The 22,224-nt window shown below is 37.7% G+C and overlaps 2 protein-coding genes across 3 annotated transcripts; one reads left to right on the top strand and one right to left on the bottom strand.

Annotated features, from left to right (window-relative positions):
- The first annotated feature begins 87 nt into the window (after positions 1 to 87).
- Positions 88 to 8,326, top strand: LOC309498126 (tetratricopeptide repeat protein 16-like). 2 transcript variants are annotated; one of them, XM_082168648.1, is made up of 14 exons: positions 88 to 329; positions 453 to 512; positions 878 to 942; positions 1,022 to 1,112; positions 1,210 to 1,353; positions 1,632 to 1,732; positions 3,436 to 3,565; positions 3,652 to 3,866; positions 4,585 to 4,859; positions 5,049 to 5,190; positions 5,267 to 5,450; positions 6,987 to 7,123; positions 7,278 to 7,401; positions 7,861 to 8,326. In XM_082168648.1, the coding sequence occupies exons 2-14, from the start codon at positions 474 to 476 to the stop codon at positions 8,014 to 8,016; spliced, it is 1,803 nt and encodes a 600-aa protein (XP_082024774.1). In that variant the 5' UTR covers positions 88 to 329; positions 453 to 473; the 3' UTR covers positions 8,017 to 8,326. The 2 variants fall into 2 exon arrangements, with proteins under 2 accessions (XP_082024774.1, XP_082024775.1); XM_082168649.1 differs by having other exon boundaries at positions 92 to 329; positions 5,285 to 5,450.
- Positions 8,327 to 9,938: 1,612 nt separating this feature from the next.
- On the bottom strand, positions 9,939 to 15,582 carry mymk (myomaker, myoblast fusion factor). Its single transcript, XM_082169972.1, has 6 exons — positions 15,311 to 15,582; positions 14,240 to 14,354; positions 13,864 to 14,012; positions 12,579 to 12,695; positions 12,321 to 12,461; positions 9,939 to 11,144 (listed from the first exon to the last, which is right to left on the bottom strand). The coding sequence occupies exons 1-6, from the start codon at positions 15,443 to 15,445 to the stop codon at positions 11,025 to 11,027; spliced, it is 777 nt and encodes a 258-aa protein (XP_082026098.1). The 5' UTR covers positions 15,446 to 15,582; the 3' UTR covers positions 9,939 to 11,024.
- Between the last annotated feature and the right edge of the window lie 6,642 nt (positions 15,583 to 22,224).

Genomic DNA, 22,224 nt, shown 5'->3' with positions numbered 1-22,224 from the left:
TGACCATACGTAATATTTTTTTTTTTACTTTTGTTGTAAATTTTTGCACATAACAAATGTCACTTTGCACTAACTGCCATTTTTAAAGATATTGCTTAGAAAAAAAATTATACATGCGGCCGTTTCTCTTCTCAAGTCAAGTGTTCCCATAGTTACTTAATGTTTTCAGAAGTGATTTTAGTGTGAGGCACTGTCGATTTTCTTTGGTTGTGGGTAACAAACGTGAGGCCTCTGGAGGATTTTCATTTTCTTTAAATAATTTTATAAACAATTTTTAAGTCGTTTACGTGTTGTCAATACGTTATATCCACCTGCTTGACTGTGCTGAGGTTTGTATTTTTAAATGTGTGCGCAACATTCTTTTGCTATGTCTGAGAGAAAGAATCATAGATAGCGAGATTAAGTAGTATTGTAATAGTTGAGTTGAACATGTTTATGTGTTTACTTTTCAGAAGGAAGAATCATTCCTGATCATGTCTGATTCATCCAAGATAAACACCAGGGAATCTGTAGTATGCAAATGAACACACACACACACACACACACACACACACACACACACACACACACACACACACACACACACACACACACACACACACACACACACACACACACACACACACACACACATACACACACATTGGGGGTCAAAAGTTTGGAATAAGACAGCATTTTTACACAGATAGCAATATAGTGTTGGCCCAGATCCGGCCCACATCATCTGGTACACATGGATTTTCCAGGCCGGATCTGGGCCGACACTATATTGCTGTCTGGGTAATGTTTCTTATGTCCACCAAGTCTGCATTTATTTGATAGTAAAAACAGTAATATTGTGCAATATTATAAAATAAAAATAAACTTTATTTTTCAGACCCCTGAAATGAAAAAGAAACATATATTTGGGGAGCTCATAATAAAAGAAAAGGCTGATAAACAGTAAGTGAACATGTTTATAAACAAAACCATATAATCTTACTGAGAATCATACTTACATATGCCTGCAATACATTTCTAGTTATGAAGCAGGTGTTGGCGCCATGTCACAGTCTCAGTTTGACAAGGCTGTGTCCTGTTTCTCAAAGGCCATCCTGCTCCAGTCACAGCAGGTAGAGGCCAGGCAGACTGTAGTATGGCTTGTATACAGTACGTCATAATTATTTGGCCCTGAACATTAATCACATTTTATATTCTTCCTATCTGCAGACTGAGTTTTATGTCCAGCGAGCAGAAGCATATCTTCAGCTGTGTGACTTCCAGTCTGCAGCACTAGATTACAAACACGCCTGCAGTCTCCAACCACAAACTGAGGCCTACCCTCAACGACTCGCCCTCATATACTACCTACAGGTACAAGAATTCATTCATTCACATATAATAGAAGTCAGATTAGGAGCTATGAATATTACAATCTATGGGGCACTTTTTCTGTTTGTGTTTTGAAATGTATCCATTCATTTTTGATTACTTCATTGAATTTTTCAATGTTATCAATATTTGTATGCATAGTTGAAATGCATTTTCCATGCAAAAAATTTGCAGAAATTTAAAGCCACCATCACAACAGTCCTTTGCCACAAACATTGTTAATGCCCACTTATGTGTGTATGTTTTAACTGTCCTTGCAGGGCCAGTGTCTTTTTGATTTGGGGAAGTTTCTGGAGGCTCTGGATTCTTTCACGAAAGCTGCAGAACTTAAACCCTGCTTCCGGCCTTATCACATGAGAAGGTCAGTGTAGATTTTTGAAGTGCCCTTCAAAAAGACTTGAATGCCCTGTCCAAATACCCACATTTGACTGTCCCATGTCTTAAAAATGCCAAGGCTCAGTGCCCTTAATGCACACTAAACCCACACTTCCTCTAAGCGTATACCATCATGCATTATGCTCGGGTACTCACGTGCCCCGAAATCACGAGATGTTGAGGAAAACATTCCACTGTAAGTTAAATAAAAATTAATTAACTTTACAATAAGGTTAATTAGTTAACATTAGTTAACGAACTTATATAACACTAAGAATGAACAATACTTCTTCAGCATTTATTAATCTTAGTTAATATTAATTTCAACATTTACTAATACTTTATTAAAATCAAAGGTTGTATTAGTTAATGCACTGTGAACTACAGTAACATGAACAAACAATAAACAGCTGTATTTATATTAACTAACATTAACAAAGATTAACAAATACAGAAACAAATGTATTGCTCGTTGTTAGTTCTTGTTAGTTAATACATTAACTAATGTTAACTAATGAACCTCATTGTAAATGTTACCGACATTACATATAATTTGGTAGTAAAACAATGTGTTGCACATTTTATTGGTGCAAAGATGAGTGGGGTATGACTATTTTGTACATAATTTACAACTGCTTTTTATCACTTAATTAGAACAATTTTAAAATAGTGTCTTCTGTTAGTTACATAGTGACTACTGAACAGAGATTTAGAAGTTTATTTTAACATGCAAAGTATTGAAAATAGAAAAAAGCTCTGTAAACACTTGCATTTTTGCAAGACTATAAGTGTGTCCCATCGGGTAATCAAAAGTTATATACACACTTGCAGTCTTCACGCCTACTTGAACACTTGGACCAAATATAGGAAATAGGCCATGTAAGTAGACAAGTGGTCAAGTGCAAAGACCGCAAGTGTGGGTATTTGGACAGGGCAGAAGTGTGCATGCATCTGAACTAGCTAAAATAACCCCATGCTAGCAAGCAATAGCATAAAATACCACCAGGTGGCGCTACAAGCTCTTTCTTCACCTTACAATTCACCTAAGATTCAGCTTTTTACATTGAGTACTTCTTTAAATTTCCATCATGTGTATGCGCATAAGGCACATGCATAGTTATAGGGTAACATAATTAAACATTACTGATATATTATTGATTAAAAGATTAAACAAAATGTATTTGTAAATTGAAGTCATATTTAAAAATATGTAAATGTCTTTGCATTATCTAACTAAATATCAAAGTAGCGTTTATTGTAAAGAAATATAGTTTAGAATATAGCTCAGGAGACTTCAAATAGACGTTTCATGAAAAAAGAGATTTTCTTTTAATTTATTATTATATTAGGCCTAAATGAAGACAGAAGGTATTTGGACACCAAACAATTGACCAACCTATTACTAATTTCCATCTGTAACATTTAACAATTTTATTTAGCATGTAATTTTCTAAAGCTGAAAAAGGCTGAAAAGTCAGGACAGTGTCAAAATTACCCTCAACAGTACGAAAGGGTTAAACGCCACACGCTGATGACATTTGATTTGATATTTTGGATCTAATGCAATGCAATTCAGACATTTTTAAGTGTGACGCAAGTCTTCAAAAGTGTCCGAACGCTGTTTTGGGCCACCGTGGATACCATGAGATCATCATTTTCCGTTATGTTTGCCTTTTTGTATATTCATAGCTTGGCTTGTCTGACTGCTCTGGGCCGTTACTCTGACTGTCTTCGGTCGGTCAGTAACTGGCTAGAGACGGACAGCCAGTCAGCTGACCTCCTCATTCTGAGAGCTCGCCTTCACCACCAGCTCAATCAGGTCAGACCATTATTCACAGCCTACAGAAAAACATTTCCCTTCAAGTGACTGTAATAAACAGGTAAGAGGGCTGTATGTCTCCTCAGATGACTTTGTGCTATCATGACTTGAGGTCAGCACTTAGGCTGAAACCCTGCTGTCCGGTTGCACATGCACTGTTGAAGAGGCTAAAGGAAGCAGCGGAGAATGCCCATCAGGCAGCTGTTGATAAGGCATTGAAGGGAGAGCTTTCAGATGCACTGGGGAAAATAAACAGCGCTCTGAAGTATAACCCCAGTAAGGCACAGTACTACCTCTTTAGGTAAGGCTTAGAAGAGCTGCATATTTACAGCCTGCTAAAGAATTGGCTATTTGCGATAATGGGATAAAATACTAATTATATTTATGCCAAATAGCTGACTTTTAAACCAGTGGTTATGGACTTTAATGGGATTATTCTATTTAAATTAGTGTTTGTAAATGCACACTAAACTCAGTTTTTTTGGGGGAGAAATATATAGAGTATAGATAAACTTAACAGATCGAGTCGGAAGATACTCATATTTTAAATACATTTTCTTTTAGAATTATTTTTATTTTTTTATTTTGCGTTTCTATGCAAAATACATACATTAAGAGTCAAAATTTTAGAGACACTGATCATTTGCCATTACGATTCAAGAATTGTAAAGTAATCAAATGACGCAAATTTATTATGATTATTTTAGCTATTTAAGTCAAGTCAAGTCAAGTCAAGTTTATTTGTATAGCGCTTTTCACAATACATCCCCAAAATATCCCCAAAATATCCCCAACTGAGCGAATTCAGCTATAGCTTTAAGAAGCTATAGCTTCTTAAAATTCCGTCTTTAAGATTAAGACTAACCAGTCTTTTCAGCTGTGATAAGCATTAGAACCATCTTGTTAGTAGAGGCTTTGTAAATGCTTTTAATAAACTAAAAAAAATATTAAATTAAATAGTAAAGTAGACATATAATGTAAATGGTTTTAAAATGCACATATTTTCTGCCTGCTCAAAGGGGGATTCTTTATCGGCGCCTGAGAAACTTCACTGCTGCCATTGAGGATTTAGTTCTTGCTGCTGAATTCGGAGTTGAAGGAGAACCTCCTCAGGAACACATGCGAGACGACTCAGAGGATTTAGAGGAAGACGCTCAGACACAACTGGCGCTCACATACAATGATTTTGCAATTCAGTGCTTCTCCCGGGGTCTGCAAAGCGAAGCCATTAAGCTGCTGAACAAGGCCATAGAGAAACAGAGAAACACAAGTGAGCTGTTCATCAACAGAGGAGGTGTGGACCCACGGTTAAAGAGGGTAATGGGTGTTGGGCTGAGAGTGGCATAGAAAAATCTCAGAAAAGTATTCAGAGAGGAGGTTATTGAAATGAAAATTCTTGAATGGCTTGCTTGTTTCACTTTGCTTAAAGTAATAGAATAGAATTTGTATTATCCAGAGAAAATCTGTCTCCTTTTTCCCCCAGATTGTTTTTTTAAGCTTTGTGAGTGGAGCTTTGCACTGGCTGACTATCAGCAAGCAGAGGAGATGGACCCTGACAACACGGTTATCTGGCTACGACTTGCTGTTTTTCACAACACAATGGGTCTGCACAGCTATAACGACAAGTAGGTTTAAAACATAGTGTTAAATGTGAAATTGAAAACATATTTCTTTATTTTATGCCTTCTGAGATCATTTTAGAAATGTGATTTGTTCCAGGAAGTACCAGGAAGCAGCAGACAAGTTGTCTGTTGCAATACGGTACAACCCTGGTGAAGTTCATTACTATGAGAATCGAGCCAAAGCTTATAACAAAGTGGCCAAAATGGAAGAGGCCAAGAAGGATGCCATCAGTGTTCTTATCTTAGAGCCCACCAATGAAGAGGCAAGTCTCTCATCTCCTTGTCACATTCCCAAACTATGGTGGATGTTCCCTGCTTAAGAATACAGCATAAACAAGCATCAATTCAGCTGGTATAGTGCTGGTTTAGCTGGTGGAACAGAAGCCAGAAGCCTTGTAGCCTGGAAATCCAGACCCAAATTTGAAAGATTAAGGATCTGGCATTGAGTAATGAAAATGGCCTAGCTCGAGGGGCGGCACCAAGCATGCATTTGAAAATCTCACCGCACGCAATTGGATAACACTACGACCAATCACAACAATTCACTGGGTGACGTATCCTTAGCTTAGCTACCAGCGGAGCTAACTGGTAGATTAGATTCTTGCCGTATCCGGTCGGCAAAACAGCAAAAACGTCCTTCTTGCAAAGGAACGATTCGAGCGCCGTCTTCTGTTCCTCTTTTAGATAAAAAGCCAAGTCTAACGCGTTCATTGTAGCGGCCAAAGCCGTTTCAAATAACTGGTGATCATCCATAGCCATCTTGCAATGTTTACTAATGACTTCGACGTTGCAGCGCTGTCGTCATCTGTTTAACTCGCCTCTGGCCCGCCTATATCAGATACACCAATGTGATTGGTGCAGCTCGGATACAAGGGCATAGTTAATGAGCATCATTACTCAATGCCAGAGCAACTCGCTGAGCAAATTCAAATTGTGCTCTCGTGAGAACTCTGGATTTCCAGGGTAGAATAGTCATGCTGTTCTCAAGCAAAACTGAGCTGCTGTAGCTGGTCCACCAGCACTGGTAACCAGCATACCAGTAACCAGCATCCCATACATGCAAAACATACATGTGCTGGTGACCAGTAATGCTGGATTTTTCAGCAGGGAAATCAAAAATGGGCAAAAAGTTTTTCGAAAATGTTGACGATGTCAAGGACCCTATAATGCCCTCCCTGAAGGACTCCCTTCCTAAAATATAAAAGTGGCTACAGTATAAATTTTCATGTATACAGGCCTATTTATACCATGTTCGTTTATACCAAAAAGCAGTGTATTATAAAACATGTTGTTTCCAAAATTAATTCTTTTGGCTTTATTTGTCATTGTATTAAAGCCTAAAATTTATTAATTATCCTCTACAGAATATTAATAATAAATATAATAGGTGAAAACTTATAAATAAGTAATAAATGGCTATTTTTTTAATTTGCCATGAAACAGAATGACGAGTTGCATGAAAGTTGGGATAGTCTATTGTGATATCTGAGAGAAACAGCTTGTCGAATAAGAAAAAAATGTTGGACATGCTTGATTTTGTCCATCAGGAATTGATTGGATCATTGCATCATTGTGGTTTGCTATTGCTGTGGAGGGGAATTTGTTTTGATTAAAGATAAAACAGCACATTATTTTTTTTTTTAATTATGACGAGCACAGATAAATAAATTATTATAAATACTGCAATATTCCATTAAAAAACAAGAATTGTCCATTTTGAACACTTGAAAAATAGCAAGTGTGCAAAAAAACCTTAGATTTAAAAAGAAAATCTTTAAATTGAGTTTATTATTATTTAGATGGTGCCTTTGCTGTTGAGTCTGCTCCCAGGATGCTCCTTGACTGATATTATGTCCTGCGCTACTGCACAGTCAGTCAAAACCCTGCTGGTGGAAAAGATTCAAGCGTTCAAAATAGCAGCATCCAAGGTGTCAAGGTTTGTAGGCATGCATACTGAACTTGCTGAGGTTTAGTTTGATTATAGAGATGTCTGTGTTCTTATACCCTCAGATTTTATGGTCATTTGTGTGAATGTAGGATTAATGCTAGGAATCAACTTTTAGTTTTAAGAGCACCATTTCTTCTGCTAGAATTGGCAGGATGGCCCTCGCCGAAGACGACAGCCAATCACAAACATCCTCACAGAAGCTACAGGCTGAGGATGGTCCATGTGTCACTCCAGAGGTGCACTGCAAACTAGTCAAGAGAAAACAGGTACACCTGTGGCAGATCTACACATAAAATGTAACACATATTTTAACACATAAATTACATTTACTTGTTGGTAGCGTTGTAAATGCTGACCAATACAGTGATACAATTGCACATCATCACCAACACTATACAGACATTACCATTGAAATGTTCGGAATCAGTAAAAAAACATTATGTTTGTATTACCCAATGTAGTATTTATTTGTTTAAAATTACTAATGTGAATATTAATATTTGAAATGACTGTTTTAGAATTTAGTCTATACCTGCGGAGGCCAATGTGCTAATTTAGTATCACAGAAAACTTTTTTATAATCTTAGCACAATTAGAAATGATTGTGATTCTTAAAACTATTTCTTTCATTTTTATTATATCAGTCTCAGTTAAATGTGTGTGTTTTCTCAGAAAGGCTAAATCTGTTAACTTGTGACATTAATCTCTTCTGTTTATGGTGTCAGTTGAATCAAGCTGTGAAAAGAGCCCTGCAGCAGAGGCAGCCCCTGGACTATGACAGACCCCGTCTGGCCCCTATCCACCCTGTGCGTGAGGAGTCTAGCGCTCAGCAAAAGGCTTATGTGTGGAGGAAATTTGGGAGCTTTGGGCTCAATTGTTGAAGACTCATTGGAATGGATCATTCTGGTGACTGGGTAATCTGTTACTCCCATAATAATTTGGGTTTACTGAAGTGAAAACTTAAAGGGATGCTTCACTCAAACACAATCCCATGATTCTCATTTTCTCATCATCATGTCACTCCTAACTTGTTGGACTTTATTTCTTCTGTGAAGATACAAACAAAGATGTTTTGGAGAACATTCGAGTCCAAACATCATGGGGGTGGCATTGACTTTCACTATATGGACAACAACTTTTTTTTTTCTCAAAATGTCTTTTGTGTTCCACAAAGAAAGAAACACATACAGGTTGGAATTGATTTAGTCAATTCTTTGCTATAATTCAGTGGGAGTTGTTTTGTTCGGAGCATCTGTTGCTGCTCAGAGGTCCTCAGCAGCTGGGGAAACAGCTGAGAAAGTGAGAGAGAGAGAGAGAGAGTGAGAGAGAGAGAGAGAGAGAGAGAGAGAGAGAGAGAGAGAGAGAGAGAGAGAGAGAGAGAGAGAGAGAGAGAGAGAGAGAGAGAGAGAGGAGAGAGAGAGAGAGAGAGAGAGAGAGAGAGAGAGAGAGAGAGAGAGAGAGAGAGAGAGAGAGAGAGAGAGAGAGAACAGTATAAAAACACCACTGGCAGCTGATCCCAGACTTTTATCACAGACACTTACACTCCCTTGCTAATGGTGAAACACATGTTTTCAGCCCCTAGAGAAGACAGCCTGAGATATTTTGGCATGGTAATAATGGAACAATCAGACATCATTTTCTGAAATTTATTGTCCTTGAGCAAAAAGAAAACAGCCTACATGAAACAAAGACTTTCATTTCTGTAATGGACCTTTCAGTCCAGTCCCCGGTTACTGTATGCTGTGAAAAGGGCATCATCTCAGCTGTGTGGTGATTTGTAATCTTTACTAGACTTGCAGCTTATCTTTGTAGATACGATGAAGTAACACTCACTTATCACATCATTGTCATTATTTTTAATACAAATTTCTATGGTTCAACCCTTACTGCAGTTTTAAAATGATTGAAGTTTTAGATGTATCCTTCATGGCAGTGTGAGGATATTTGTAAATAGGATTACAGTACATCACTATGGGTGTGTTTGGAATAGCATACTACTATGCAGTATGTACTGGATACTGTGTAGACTATGCACATTTCTACTGTATATGTGTGGAACACGTGTGTCACGGGTTGGATCCACATAGAAGCAAGTTGAGGATATATTTGCAGTAGTCTTATTTAATTAAGCTAAATAAAACAAAACACTCCGGCACACGAGAACTACACAGAAGTAACATAAACCAACTTTTAACACTGAAGACACCAGATAAAGAGCTGAACTGAACAGAGGGTTTAGGGTATGTTTACATGACAAATATAAGCTTAAAACGGAGAAGCTTTTACTTTGAGTTTTCCGCATAGAGATGACACCATGGTCAAAATGATCCCCATTCACACTGATCCGCGAAAATGACTAAAAACGCTGTATTAGCAGTGGCTCATTCAGGAATTAACAGCATTAGCTAAAGCTTTTCATTAGGTTCTTCTACTATACTTCCATACTGGTAAGTACAGAAAGTTTATACGTTTTTAAGAAGCACATTAAGCTCAACAGTAAAAAAAAAAAAAAAGATGTCTGCGATAGAAGGAATAGATAGTTGATCTTCTTGGTTTAAATGCATTACCTCAGAAACAAAAAAAGAGGCTGAGAAGTGGAAGAGGGCTGTGGCAGACTGTGAATTTCATGCTGCCAACCAGCAATCTAGATACATTTGCTTTCGAATGAACCTTGCGGTGGTGGGTCTTGGTGGAGTTTCCTCAGACAGTGTGTGTGTGTGTGTGTGTGTGTGTGTGTGTGTGGGGTGGGGTGGGGTGGGGTGGGGGGGGGGGGGGGCAGAGACCACGAACAAAGTGGTTTTAAACAGACAGTGGTCATAAAGAAGCCCATAAGTGCTTCACACTGGTGTAATAAAAGTGTAAGGTTACTCTTTTTGGCAGATTAGGACAGACAGCCAGGAGAGTCACGAGTTGCCAGCTTCCCCCCCAGACAAAAACACCTTTCTCTGGGCACAGGAGCTGGTGGCCTGGCCTCCAGTCAAAGAAATCTTTGCAGACCAAAATTTCATTCACGTTTGCTGGGAGACTGTTTTGTCTAAAACATGCCGCGTGTGTTTGTAATTTTTGGAGAGTGTTAGGAGCGTGCAGATGGACTGACTTAAATGGACTGAAGTCTGAAATCCAATGAAGTTTTAAGAAAGCCACAAGATTTTTCTTTCCTCAACGTTGTAATATAACAGTTAATTTTCCTTGAATGTACACAAACAGACTTATTCAAAATAAATACTGCAATAAATCATAAAAAAAACGATTTTATTCCAAAATTAAAAACAATAATAGATACATAAAATGAAATGAATTTAATGAATAAATATATTTACATAGAAACAATTTCTACAAACCTCCTGATTTACTTAAAGAATGTATCTCCCTCCATCCACCGCTATATATATCAAACCGTTTGTTTGCTTCTTTATAGGTTTAGTTTAGAGTTTAGTTGTACCCAGATGATGTCTGACCTGTCTGGCACAAATAGATGAATATAAAGAATTTAATGACCTCTTTTACAGTCTCTTAAATGGACATAGACAAGTGGTCCCTACTGAGGAACCTTTGAAAGACAGTTTATTCATTTTGGATAGATAATGTGTCTGCTGTTTTTTTGTGACTCATAAACTTTCCAGCTGTATTTGAGGAGTCAAATCCAGTTTTGGTCTTGGTCTTTTCTTTTTAGTTGAACTCTCCTTGTCATGGGGAAAGTCTTCACTGTCACAGTCTTTATCTTGCAGTGAGTTTTTAAACATACATTTCAGTACCTTTTCAGTGATTTTGACCATCAGGGCATCATGCTATCCCTACGAATAAGTTGTCCAAGGCATACTTGGCCTGCTGGGAGGTCGTATAACTTTCCTCACTTTCAGGGTGCTGTTAACAGACACAGTTTATTGCATTACATGGTGCGTGGCCGGGATTTGTCTAATGGCAGGCCAGGACCACATGTCCGCATCCAGGGTTTTTGAGGAGTAGTCCAGATAGTCCTTGCTTTTTCCTTCATCTGAGGTTGTGATGTCTGCCATTGAGAAAAGGAGTGTGATTAACATGAGGGACAATCTCTGGGAAATTCAAGGTATAATTCACCCAAAAATGACAATTCTGTCATCATTTAATTTCCCTCATGTTGTTCCAAACCTGTATGACTTCCTTTCTTCTGTGAAGAAAGAATGTACATTGCACAGTAGCTCAAATTGCAAAGAACGAGGACTGAGACTTTAAAGCATAAATAGGACTCAAAAGGAACATAGAAGTATCATAAAAGTGGTCCATTCAACAAACACTATATTCTAAGTCGTCTGAAGTGATACGAAAACCCTTTTTTGTGACGAACAAAGAGACTCTTTAGAGAAGAGTCTGTCTACGTTCCGCAGCACTACAAACAACGTCTCTTCAAATTACGCCTCCCGCAAAGAAAAAAGTGTGAATGCCATTGACTGAAATGATCTTTTCAAGTACATTTATTTTATGCTTTAGGAATGGTTTGTAAGGCTAAATTACATTGCTTTTGAATTTTATGCAGTATTAAATAAAAGCTATTAAAAAACCATACCAATAAATTATAGAATCAAAAACATACCTATTGTATGGTAATTATAGCAACAAAACCTACCCTAAACCTAAACCTTATTGTACCCCTTCAGTACAATTAAAAATGACTGTAGGGTTTCATAATCCATTAGGGTTAGTTACTTACTATAGTAAGTACATGTAGTAACTACGTCACATTAAAATAAAGTGTTACCATTAAGTCATTATACACTGATAATGTCCCCCTCCCATAATGAATCATTGAGAACACAGACAAGTTTTGTGCACTGAATCAATGAAAAGATCTGACTCAAAAGCATGTTTCTCTTAAATTGGACATTGTTATTTCTCTAATGAGCTCTAATGAACTCTTTTTGACTTTTGGTGAATGACGACTTGCATGGTCTGTTTCTCGAAGGATCGAGTTCACATTCGCTCTAATCAAAGTGTTATTAACAACACTATATATTTCACCTTTTGTGTTCCACAGAAGAAAGAAAGTTTTTGGAACAATGTGAGTGAGAATTAATGATGACAGAATTCTTAGTTTTGAGTGAACAGTCCCTTTAAATGCTCACTATGAGACTGTTTGTCATCTTAAAGAGGCTTTCAGTGTAAGGAAAGCACCTCTACAGCTTTGCTCTGATAAAAAGATGCATCATACACAGCAGCAGAGGGTGTAGCATTTAAGTTTGGCTGCATTGCGTCCCGTCCCGGCGTAGCGGTTCTTCTTGGGCAGCAGCAGAATGAAGGACACAGCCAGTGACACGTGGTAGAAACTGTGGACATAAGCATATTCCCACTCCTGCAGGAGTAAATGAGCAAGTCATTACCGCAGTTACGCAAACATGCTTTTCTAACAAATTGTGTAATGTGTTCCTCCAGTTGCAATAGCTGTTTAAGAGCTGCATCATATTTTTACCTCAAAATAGAAGCGAAGCATCAAAGCAAGAGCACCGAAGCAGAACCCTGGCCCCACTTGTTGAGTGTAAACACTTTTGTCTGGATAAAGGCCTTTCTTTTCCTTCATTTTCTGTAACTGGAACAATGAAAAAACAATATTGTAAAACCTTGCGAAAGCATTTGCGGTTGATAATAAAATCTTGAGTTTCCATGTTGTCAATATGAGCAAAATACAATTCCTCATCAAGCTTATTTGAGCTCCGCTCTTATGGCTACATTAATCTGATGCATTTGAAAACAAATATGTTTCTCAATGTTCTGTCCACATTGAGATGGCGTTTTTCCCCTCTTTTTGAAGACACACTCCAAAGTAAATACATTTGAAAACACTGTTTTTGCATTGTAGTGTGGACTGTGAAATCAGAAGAATTCAAAACCGATGATGCATGTTTTAGTCACCTTTTACTCGCTTGTTTACATTGTTTACGAATTGGTCGTGAGATACTGTTGGTTTAGTCATGTGACGCATATTGCACCTATAGACCTTATGCACCAGAGAAACAACCGCACAGCCATCTTTAGAATTTTGTCTTTGAACTTTCGTTTTTGTGGTAGCTCTGTATATTTCTATGGCATCGCTGTCGAAGAGTAATTGTATTTACTTATTGTAGGGTTAACGAAAGTTATGAGTGTAATGTTTGAAGCGGATGTCATAACATATGTCAGTAGACCGGGAAGATTTTTAAAATGAGCGCTTCATTCTTAAAACCGTATGATCTTCATGCTGTGGAAATACAAACCGGAAGACAGAACACAACGAGCGCAGCGCTGAAAAGGGGCGGGGCTACATTAGGTCTATAGATATCTATGTTTATACCGGCATGTACCAGCTATGTTCTATTCACTTGCACAGTGCTGCTGAAGATAAATGTTTGATCTTTGTACATTCTTCATATTACATTCCTGCAATGATGACAGAAAATATACTCGCAATTGCTGTGTTGTGGCAAAACGTTGAAGTGTTTAAACCATACATTGAATGGAAAGTGTGACCTGGACACACCAGTGATTGGTGGGATATTTTGCTAATAAAATAATCGAGCCAGAAGACAGCATGAGAACTGTATAATGTCTGGCCTCTCTGTATCATCTCAGAGGGCTTTTATTACGTTTTAGAAAGAAGATTTAAGCGTTTTCCGAAGTTTCAGTGTGAACGAGAAATGTTTGAATAACGCTTGAAAATGCATGTGGATTAATGTAAACGTAGCTTTAAAAGCACTGCATCTGATGTGTCTCAAACTCACCCATTTGACTGTTATCATGAAGACAGCTGTTCCAATGGGGCCGGAGTAGATGCCGTAGCCCCAGCGGTCCTGGTAGATCCTCACAGCCGAGGTCAACACACCAAACATGGTGAGCGAAGAGCGCTTGGGTTCATCGAAATCTCCCAGTGCTGGATGAGAGCAAATGGACACATATTCTTTACATGACACACCGGAATGCAAGATATAAACACTTGTCACACTTCTCACGAAAAATAGTATTTTAAATCACTTTGTTTGACTGTTTGACCCGTGGGAGTGCACGTGTACTTTATTATAAAAAGATTTATACCTTTACTGAACATTATTGAGATTTGCTCACCATTAGGATATGGAGATGCTATTATTATTTGCTCACCTAGTAGTGTGACCCACATGGAGATAGCTGTGCCATACACGCTGAAGTACTCCAGAATCTCGTACTTCATGATACAGAGAATGGACAAGCCCGGACCATCACACGCATGATAAATCTGAGAACAGATGGAGAAAACACATGACTTCTAACTAAGTCACCTTGATAGAGAGGTATCTGCTGAGAACATAAATGTAAATTTAAAAGGCTCTAGAATAGATTAGACGAAACTTTCCGTGTTCTTGTCTGAAAAAATTTATGAACAAGCCCTTTTTTTTATGGCTGTAGTCAGAGATGCCTCTAGTTGTACTATCAGTTGTGATTCAGATTAGGCCAACTGAAGTAGCTTGAGTTTTGTAAACTTTACTTCATTGGTTGTTTTTGTAATGCATTGAGAATTCAGGGCCATGTCACAAAGAAAGTGTTATTACATTCCAATATGATCCTTTTCAATTGTTTTTCTACCTAAAGTTAGATTCACCATTGCGTCGTGTCATGCACAAGCACCACATTAAGACAGTGTGTCAACTTTAAAAACACATTATTTTCTACCATTTATTTTGCGCTGCTTTTGATGTTTTCAAATTTAAGACCGTGTTCTGTGTGGAGGGCCCCTTAAAGAGTTTGTTCACCCACAAAATGTAAGTTCTGTCATAATTTACTCGCCCTCAAGTTGTTCCAAACCTGTATGACTTTCTTTCTTCTGCTGAACTCAAAAGAATATATTTTGAAGAATGTCGGAATATGGGCCAGATTGAAGTCCATAGTATTTTTCAATGGGGCCCATAAACTTTTTGGTTACCCATATTCTTCAAAATATCTTCCTTTGTGTTCAGCAGAAGAAAGACATTCAGACAGGTTTGGAACAACTTGAGGGTGAGTAAATTATGACAAATTTCACTTTTGGCTTTGGGTGTACCCATCCCTTTAAGCACAAGTACATCATTAATGACAGATACACAAGCTGAAGATACTGAAATCTCTTAGTACTGTATATTTCTCCACACATCTTTCAAATGAATAAAGAAAACGCTGTTTTTCATTACACATCAATAAAAGCACCCATTATCTTACCGCTATGAAGAACATTGTGAAGAAATAAACCATGGCCTCCATGTGGAAGCCCCTCTTGGCGGCCACACTGGCGGCTGGCAGGAACACCAAACTGCTGATGGTGGGCAGCAACATCTTGGCGATAAACGCGCCCATTGTGACCCAAATAAAAGGATTTGTCGACAACTTGTCTGTTTGTTTTAAACCACCAGGTCTTTTGGAGAAACGACCGAGAGAGTGAAGAAGGAACTCTCACATGCTCACAACCTCCTCTGGAGGATCTTTAAAGTTTAAATGGCTCAGAGGGGTATGTATGCGCACTGTCATCAGAACGGCAGCTGTCTGCGTGAGGACTGGGAGAGGTCTGCAATCACATGGCACGCTTCTGTCACACATGTTTGGGATTGTGGAACAACAGCAGCGGGACAAAAGTGAAGCTATTTATGGTGAACTTCACAATCTATGGAATCACAGAGTCAATGCTGAGTTAAAGTGTTTCCAAGCATAAAAAAAAAATTGCTAGTGCGCCATTGGGCGTACAGAGAATTCTTTGAAATGTATTTTTCTCTGGTCAGTCTGGACGGCAATGTGTTGAGTCTCAGACATTGAGCTTCTCATGGGTGAATCGATCCTCAGCAGTGGCTATAGAAACAGCTGTCTCTTTTGGGTTATTGACATTGGCTTCGCGAAAGCACCTGGATGCGTCATTGCAAATCTGTGTTTGACGTGAATGTGGTTCTGAGGGTAAAAAAATGTGAATGGTTCTGGTAAGGTGTAGGCTTAAGATGTTTGTGTTAGAGACCTGTGAGTCTTGTGTAGACCCATACCAGATGTACTGATAGACCAAGAGCCTATTAAATGAATAAAGGAAACCCAAGAACAAGTTCTTACTTTGTACTGGTCACATTTCATGTGGTCAAAATATGTCTTTTATATCTTTGAAATCTATTAATTTATGCTGCTGAAACATTTTAGCATCTAAAATGTCCATATTTACATTTCAAAAAGTCAAAAACTCCTCCAAGGATCAGATGATCTGCATCAGGATCCATTTAATTCAGCGTAAATGGCAGAAAAGACTTGCTCACTCTAAATCAATAGGAAACAGATGTGACTTAGTGACGTTTCTCTAATTTAAACATAGTGTTATTGAAATTTAGCACATTAAATGCTAGCAAGATGAACTGTAAATGCTTGTGTTCTTGCAACACCACGGGACGATTTAACCTAACCATTCTGAATCCATGTGGCTTTTTTGATGTGGCTTTAACGACTTTCTAAATAAGACTTCACACAGTCCACAACAGTTAGGAAAGTCCTTATTTTGTTATTTTGAGCACGAGGGAGAGTCTTGCTATGGACTTTGTGGCTGGTCAGTCACAGCTGTTCTTCTCTCAGCTGTTGCACCTGCGAGAGGAGCACAAAGGGTGCAGTGTGCTGAGCGCTCCTCACGCCAGACATTCTCTAAGTTACTCTGTAACGTGATTCTCCAAGACACCAGAGAGATTGCAAACCTCAGATACTTACAGAAGAGTCCACTTTCTTGACCAGTCCTGGAATGAGATGTCACATTTGGGGTCACATGCTAAAAAGTGCAACATCATTGCTTTCACTTGTCCATCTCGCTGTGGCCACATTTTTGTGTAGCACTGCTGCTGAATTTGGCCTCGCAAAGTCAAATGAGTTTAAATTTAAAACCCTTACAAAAAATAAGTTAATTATTTTTGTTCTTTTGAAATAAAAACAAGAAAGTATACTTTTAGTTTACTTTTGATGTACTTCTCAGAAGTATACTTAAAATTACACTTAAAGGGATAGTTCACTTTGAAATAAATTTTTGGTATGTTTTAGCTTACCTCAAGGACATCCAAGATGTAGGTGTCTTTTTTTCCGCAGTAGTTTCAATTTTTATATTTTTAGGTCAAACCGTTCTTGTCTGTCAGTCATATAATGCAGGTCTATGGTCATTATCTCAAAACACATGCAAAGAGTCCAAATTAAAACAATTCCCCGTCGTCCAAATTAAACAATTCCCCATCGTAAGTACACATTGATGGCCTAAGACACGAAACGAGCGGTTTGTGTGAGAAAACGAACAGTATTTATATCGTTTTTACCACTTATACGCAGCCATGTCGAAGTGCTCTGATCTGACGTGTGCGCAGACTGGTGCATAGATATATACACACTAGATGTCGCCTTGTCTACGGCAGTTCATTGAACGAATGTCTTTAAGGCGACATCTAGTGTATATATCTATGCACCAGTCTGCGTACACGTCAGATCAGATCACTTGGACATGGCTGCGTATAAGTGGTAAAAACGATATAAATACTGTTAGTTTTCTCACACAAACCGCTCGTTTCGTGTCTTAGGCCATCAATGTGTACTTACGATGGGGAATTGTTTAATTTGGACGACGGGGAATTGTTTTAATTTGGACTCTGTGCATGTGTTTTGAGATAATGACCATAGACCTGCATTATGACTGACAGACAAGAACGGTTTGACCTAAAAATATAAAAATTGAAACTACTGCGGAAAAAAAGACACCTACATCTTGGATGCTCTTGAGGTAAGCTAAAACATACCAAAAATTTATTTCAAAGTGAACTATCCCTTTAACTGGGCCTATACTTGACTTATACTGACAGAAAAGTATATTTGGCCTAGATCAAGGTATAATTAAGTATTCGAAGTATACATGGCTTGTGTTTACTCTTTTGATTGAGTAGCTTATTAAATACTTTTCTTTCACATAGTTTTGCATACTGTCTTATAAACGTAAATTTTTTGTAAATATTGATATGTTTCTAATTTTGAGATTGAGAATTTTTGTTTAGTCCACTGATAGTGTTCAGGAATATACTTCAAATCTACTTAAAGTGGAGTTAAAGGTATATTACAAGTATAAAAATGAATACCTAAATAGGATATCTTTAAAGTGCAATAAATAAATTAATAAATTAATAAATAATTATGATGTCAAGTTCACTTAAAGAAAACTCACAAGTGTATACTTGCAGTATAAAACTATACTAAACTAGTATTTTACTTCAAAGTGTACTATCATAAACTAAAAAAATAGCTACAAGTACTTAACTGGTAAACCATGTTAGTTCACTTGTTGCAGTACAACAAAAAACAGTTGTAAACTATTTGTACACTCAAAGTTTACAGTTACACTTAAACTTAAAAGAATACTTCTGGTACATTGATATTAGTATACTACATTAAGTATACTTAAAAATATACTTGAACATTACTATACTGTACTATTAAGTATACTTAATAAAATTAACTTGAAGTATACTTATTTTTTGGTAAAGGTATTCATAAAGTTTTTCAAAGGCAGGTATTCTCAACTTTTTTTAGAGTGCATTTTTTAGGTTCCATAATTCTTTTAGTGCGTTTAGTGAAATTCTGACACAAACCCATAAGATGATTGTTACATTGACACAGTTTTTGAAATCTTCTGCGCTCTCATCTGAATCCCGAGCTGAGAACCTCTGGTCCAAGGCATGCGCATTTTTAGATGGATTAAACTTTGTTGACTTACAAGTCTGTATGTTATCTTTGAAATGAGGGCCTGAGAAAAAAAGATCATTACTCACTATCAGAAGATACAATAAAGGAAGCATTTCTTTTAATGATGTCTCAACAGTTGTTTTCGGCAACATTATCCATATAAAACATAAGTCCCTAATTCAGGTGATTTTAACATCATTTCATTTGAATGGGAAAAAAAAGTATAATTTTTTTTAATTAGCCTATGATTATTTTCAGAAAATCTGAAAATGTATGTAATTTAGCTCTTCAACAACAAAACATTCTGTTTGTAACAGGGTTTGTCTAAAACATGTTTAAAGGGGTGGTATAATGCCCCTTTTTACAATATGTATAATAAGTCTCTGTTGTCCCCAGAGTGTGTATGTTAAGTTTTAGCTCAAAATACCCCACAGATTTTTTTTTACAGCATGTTAAAATGGTCCCTTTTTGAGGGTCAGTAAAAATGCGTTGTTTCATGTGTGTCCCTTTAAATGCAAATGAGCTGCTGCTCCCGGCACAGAGGGTGGAGCTACAAGAGCTTGTGTGTTAGCAGCTCTGATTACCTCACGCAGACAAGCACTAAAATATCAGAAACTGTTCTGCCTTTTATGTTTAATCTGGAGTCGGACAATGATGGAGAGACTCAAGAACTCAAGAGACTCATGTTGCTGATGTGGAGTTAACTATCTTCACTTAGCATATTCTGTCATGATAATCTATCAATTGCTCGTGTGGGAACTGTTGTAAGATGCCTACAGAGTGACATGCTATTGCATTTGTGTAACGCACTGTATTGCCATAAATGTGCAAAAAAAAATTTGGATGCGACAGCTTGAGCAGACTCACAAATGTGCTGTACTACAATAACTCTTCCTCTTCTCTACATGGACTGCGTGTTCCCAGGGGCGGGTTTATGTCAATTTTAGGGTTAGTTACTAAACCAATTTTAGGGTTAGTTATGTCACTAACCTGGGAGGAATGTCGTGTAGTCCCTACCAGCTGTTTGTTGTATTCCTTAAAAAAAGATTTCTTTAAAAGCAAATATCTTCCTTTGCTTTGAACTTTGAGCATTGTAACTTTGCAGATGTTGTTTATGCTCAAACAGCAACATTACACACTAACTAAAGTTAGAAAAGCGAAATCATAATCAACCACCCCTTTAAAATTACATACCAGAATCTAGCCAGACCGAAAACAATGCCTAAACAGTTGAGTGTATTTGGCTTTTGGTTAACATTAACCAAATATTTTGTGTGGCCTAAGTGACGACAGCGCGGTTTCAGAGGAAGAGCATATTTTCAAGTTTCTTTAATTTCGATGACAAAGACAAACTTTTTTCCCCTTTGGAATAACCATTAATGAATGAAAAACGGACTGGAGCACGTATTAGGATATTCATGTTGACTGTACCAAAATATATTTTCTTTTTGGCATCAACAAACTGTTAGAAAATAGTGATCACTTGCACTTTAAAATGCAAGTCTGCTTATTTCCCCATATCTGCTTAGCTTTCAATCAGTTAGCATAGCAGAGCTGATTCATTGTTCCAAAACAGACCCTGCCGAATTAGGCTCTAATAACATGCCTGTCGTGTGAGAAGAACATTTGTTTGGACTATGAATGTAGTGAATGCATTCATGTGTGGTACATTAGACCGCTAGTTAGAGAGCATTGTTGTTGTCTATTCATTCCCAACTTCTTTTTTTATTTCCACAAAATACACCTGGGTTTCCATTGCCATTTTAGAGTGAAGGAAAACTTCTATTTTCTTGTGTGTTTCTATCAACTGAAATGCATCAAGAGCATTTTTCCTACACAGCCATTCTCCTTAGAAATATTGAAGGATCTCTCTCCTTCTCTGTGTCACACACACAAACTTTCCCTGTGTTTTCTGCCTTGTAATTTTAGGCTTTTAAAAAGCAACCATTCCTCCAGACTTCCAGACTGTGCAAATCTCCTGAAGTATGTCTATCACCATACAAATCTGTGGTTGAGAGGAGTGTTTGATTGAGCTAAAAGTGAAGCGAACCGTCCCTAATGTACAGAGCAGACAGACAGGCAACTAAGAGAACATGTGGTCTATAAATGTACACGTCACACACAGGCATGGTGGTCTCAACTATCTGCTTGTGCTGCCCAAGTCTTTTTCTCCATCCATCTCTCTCTCTTCCTTCCAGTCTTTTATTACACTGCAAAAAAATGTCTTTGTTAATCAGTATTTTTGTCTTGTTTTCCACTAAGATAATCATCCATAAAGAAAGATACATTTATTTAATAAAAAGTAAAATTTCATTACTTTATCAAGTTTTTTTTGTTTCATTTTAAGTATAAACCACATAAAATTTGGCTCCTTAAAGCAAAAAAAAAAAAAAAAAAAAAAGATTATAGTCATTGTATTTACATGGTGTATACATATGTGTGGTTCAGGTATTCCTTACACATAGTACAATACCAGATTTTTTTATTTCTAGATTTCAGTGAGGGTTGTGTTTGGGGTTAGGGGGTATAATATACAATTTTTACAGTATAAAAATGATTTTATCTATCGAAAGTCCTCATAAACCCAACACAAATATCATATATGACATTACCCATAGATCTATACAGGTGGAGCTGGGGAAGGAGGAGGGTTTCAGAGGAACTTTAAAAGCGCTGTAAACTGCTACAGCAAACACTGACCAACTTTTTAAATGTTGAGCAGCAAGCTTATTGGCTGCAGATGCAACAGGAACCAATCAGCTTGTGCCGTGTAGTTAACAATTTAATTGTCAGCAGGTTGCATTAAGGACCCAGCCTACGCCATCTAGAGTTGACAGATGTAATGTCATGACAGATCATGGTATTACAATGACCAACAACAATGAAATATTTATTTTCCAAAAAAAGAAATAGACAAAAATACAGTTTTTAATTTATTGAGCTCTCTTTTTTCATTAGTTTGCTCAGTCACCATTTCCCATTTCATTATCTTTTCAGAGCCACTAGTCTCCATTTTTGTCATTGTACTCATTGTTGTCATTAGGATAATTATCAGGATTCCCATTAAGTGTTTTTACACTATGGCCTGTGGAAGTGATGGGTGTCTCGGCAGTGGTGGGCTTGTAAGTAAAACTTACTGTACAGCAGGAGACATGAGAGGATGATCTGGAATAGACAAATTGTGTGTGGGGAGGATGAATGGACTGATGTGATGAGGAGGGCTATGGGGAGTCTGTGTGTGTGTGTGTGTGTGTGTGTGGGGGGGGGGGGGTGCTTCTCTGTGGGAAACGACAACTTCCTCCCTGTCTGTCTGCAAGCAGAGACCAGTAGACAGCAGTTTGGCTGAGTCTATGGCAGTGTGGCTCCGCTCCACCACACAGCAGAAGGCAGCCCATGAGCTTGGCACC

This window comes from Leuciscus leuciscus (assembly GCF_965113295.1).
Source record: "Leuciscus leuciscus genome assembly, chromosome: 5".
Lineage (NCBI taxonomy): Eukaryota > Metazoa > Chordata > Actinopteri > Cypriniformes > Leuciscidae > Leuciscus > Leuciscus leuciscus.
The sequence above is the reverse complement of the archived record's forward strand: the minus strand, read 5'-3'. Positions and strand labels throughout refer to the sequence as shown.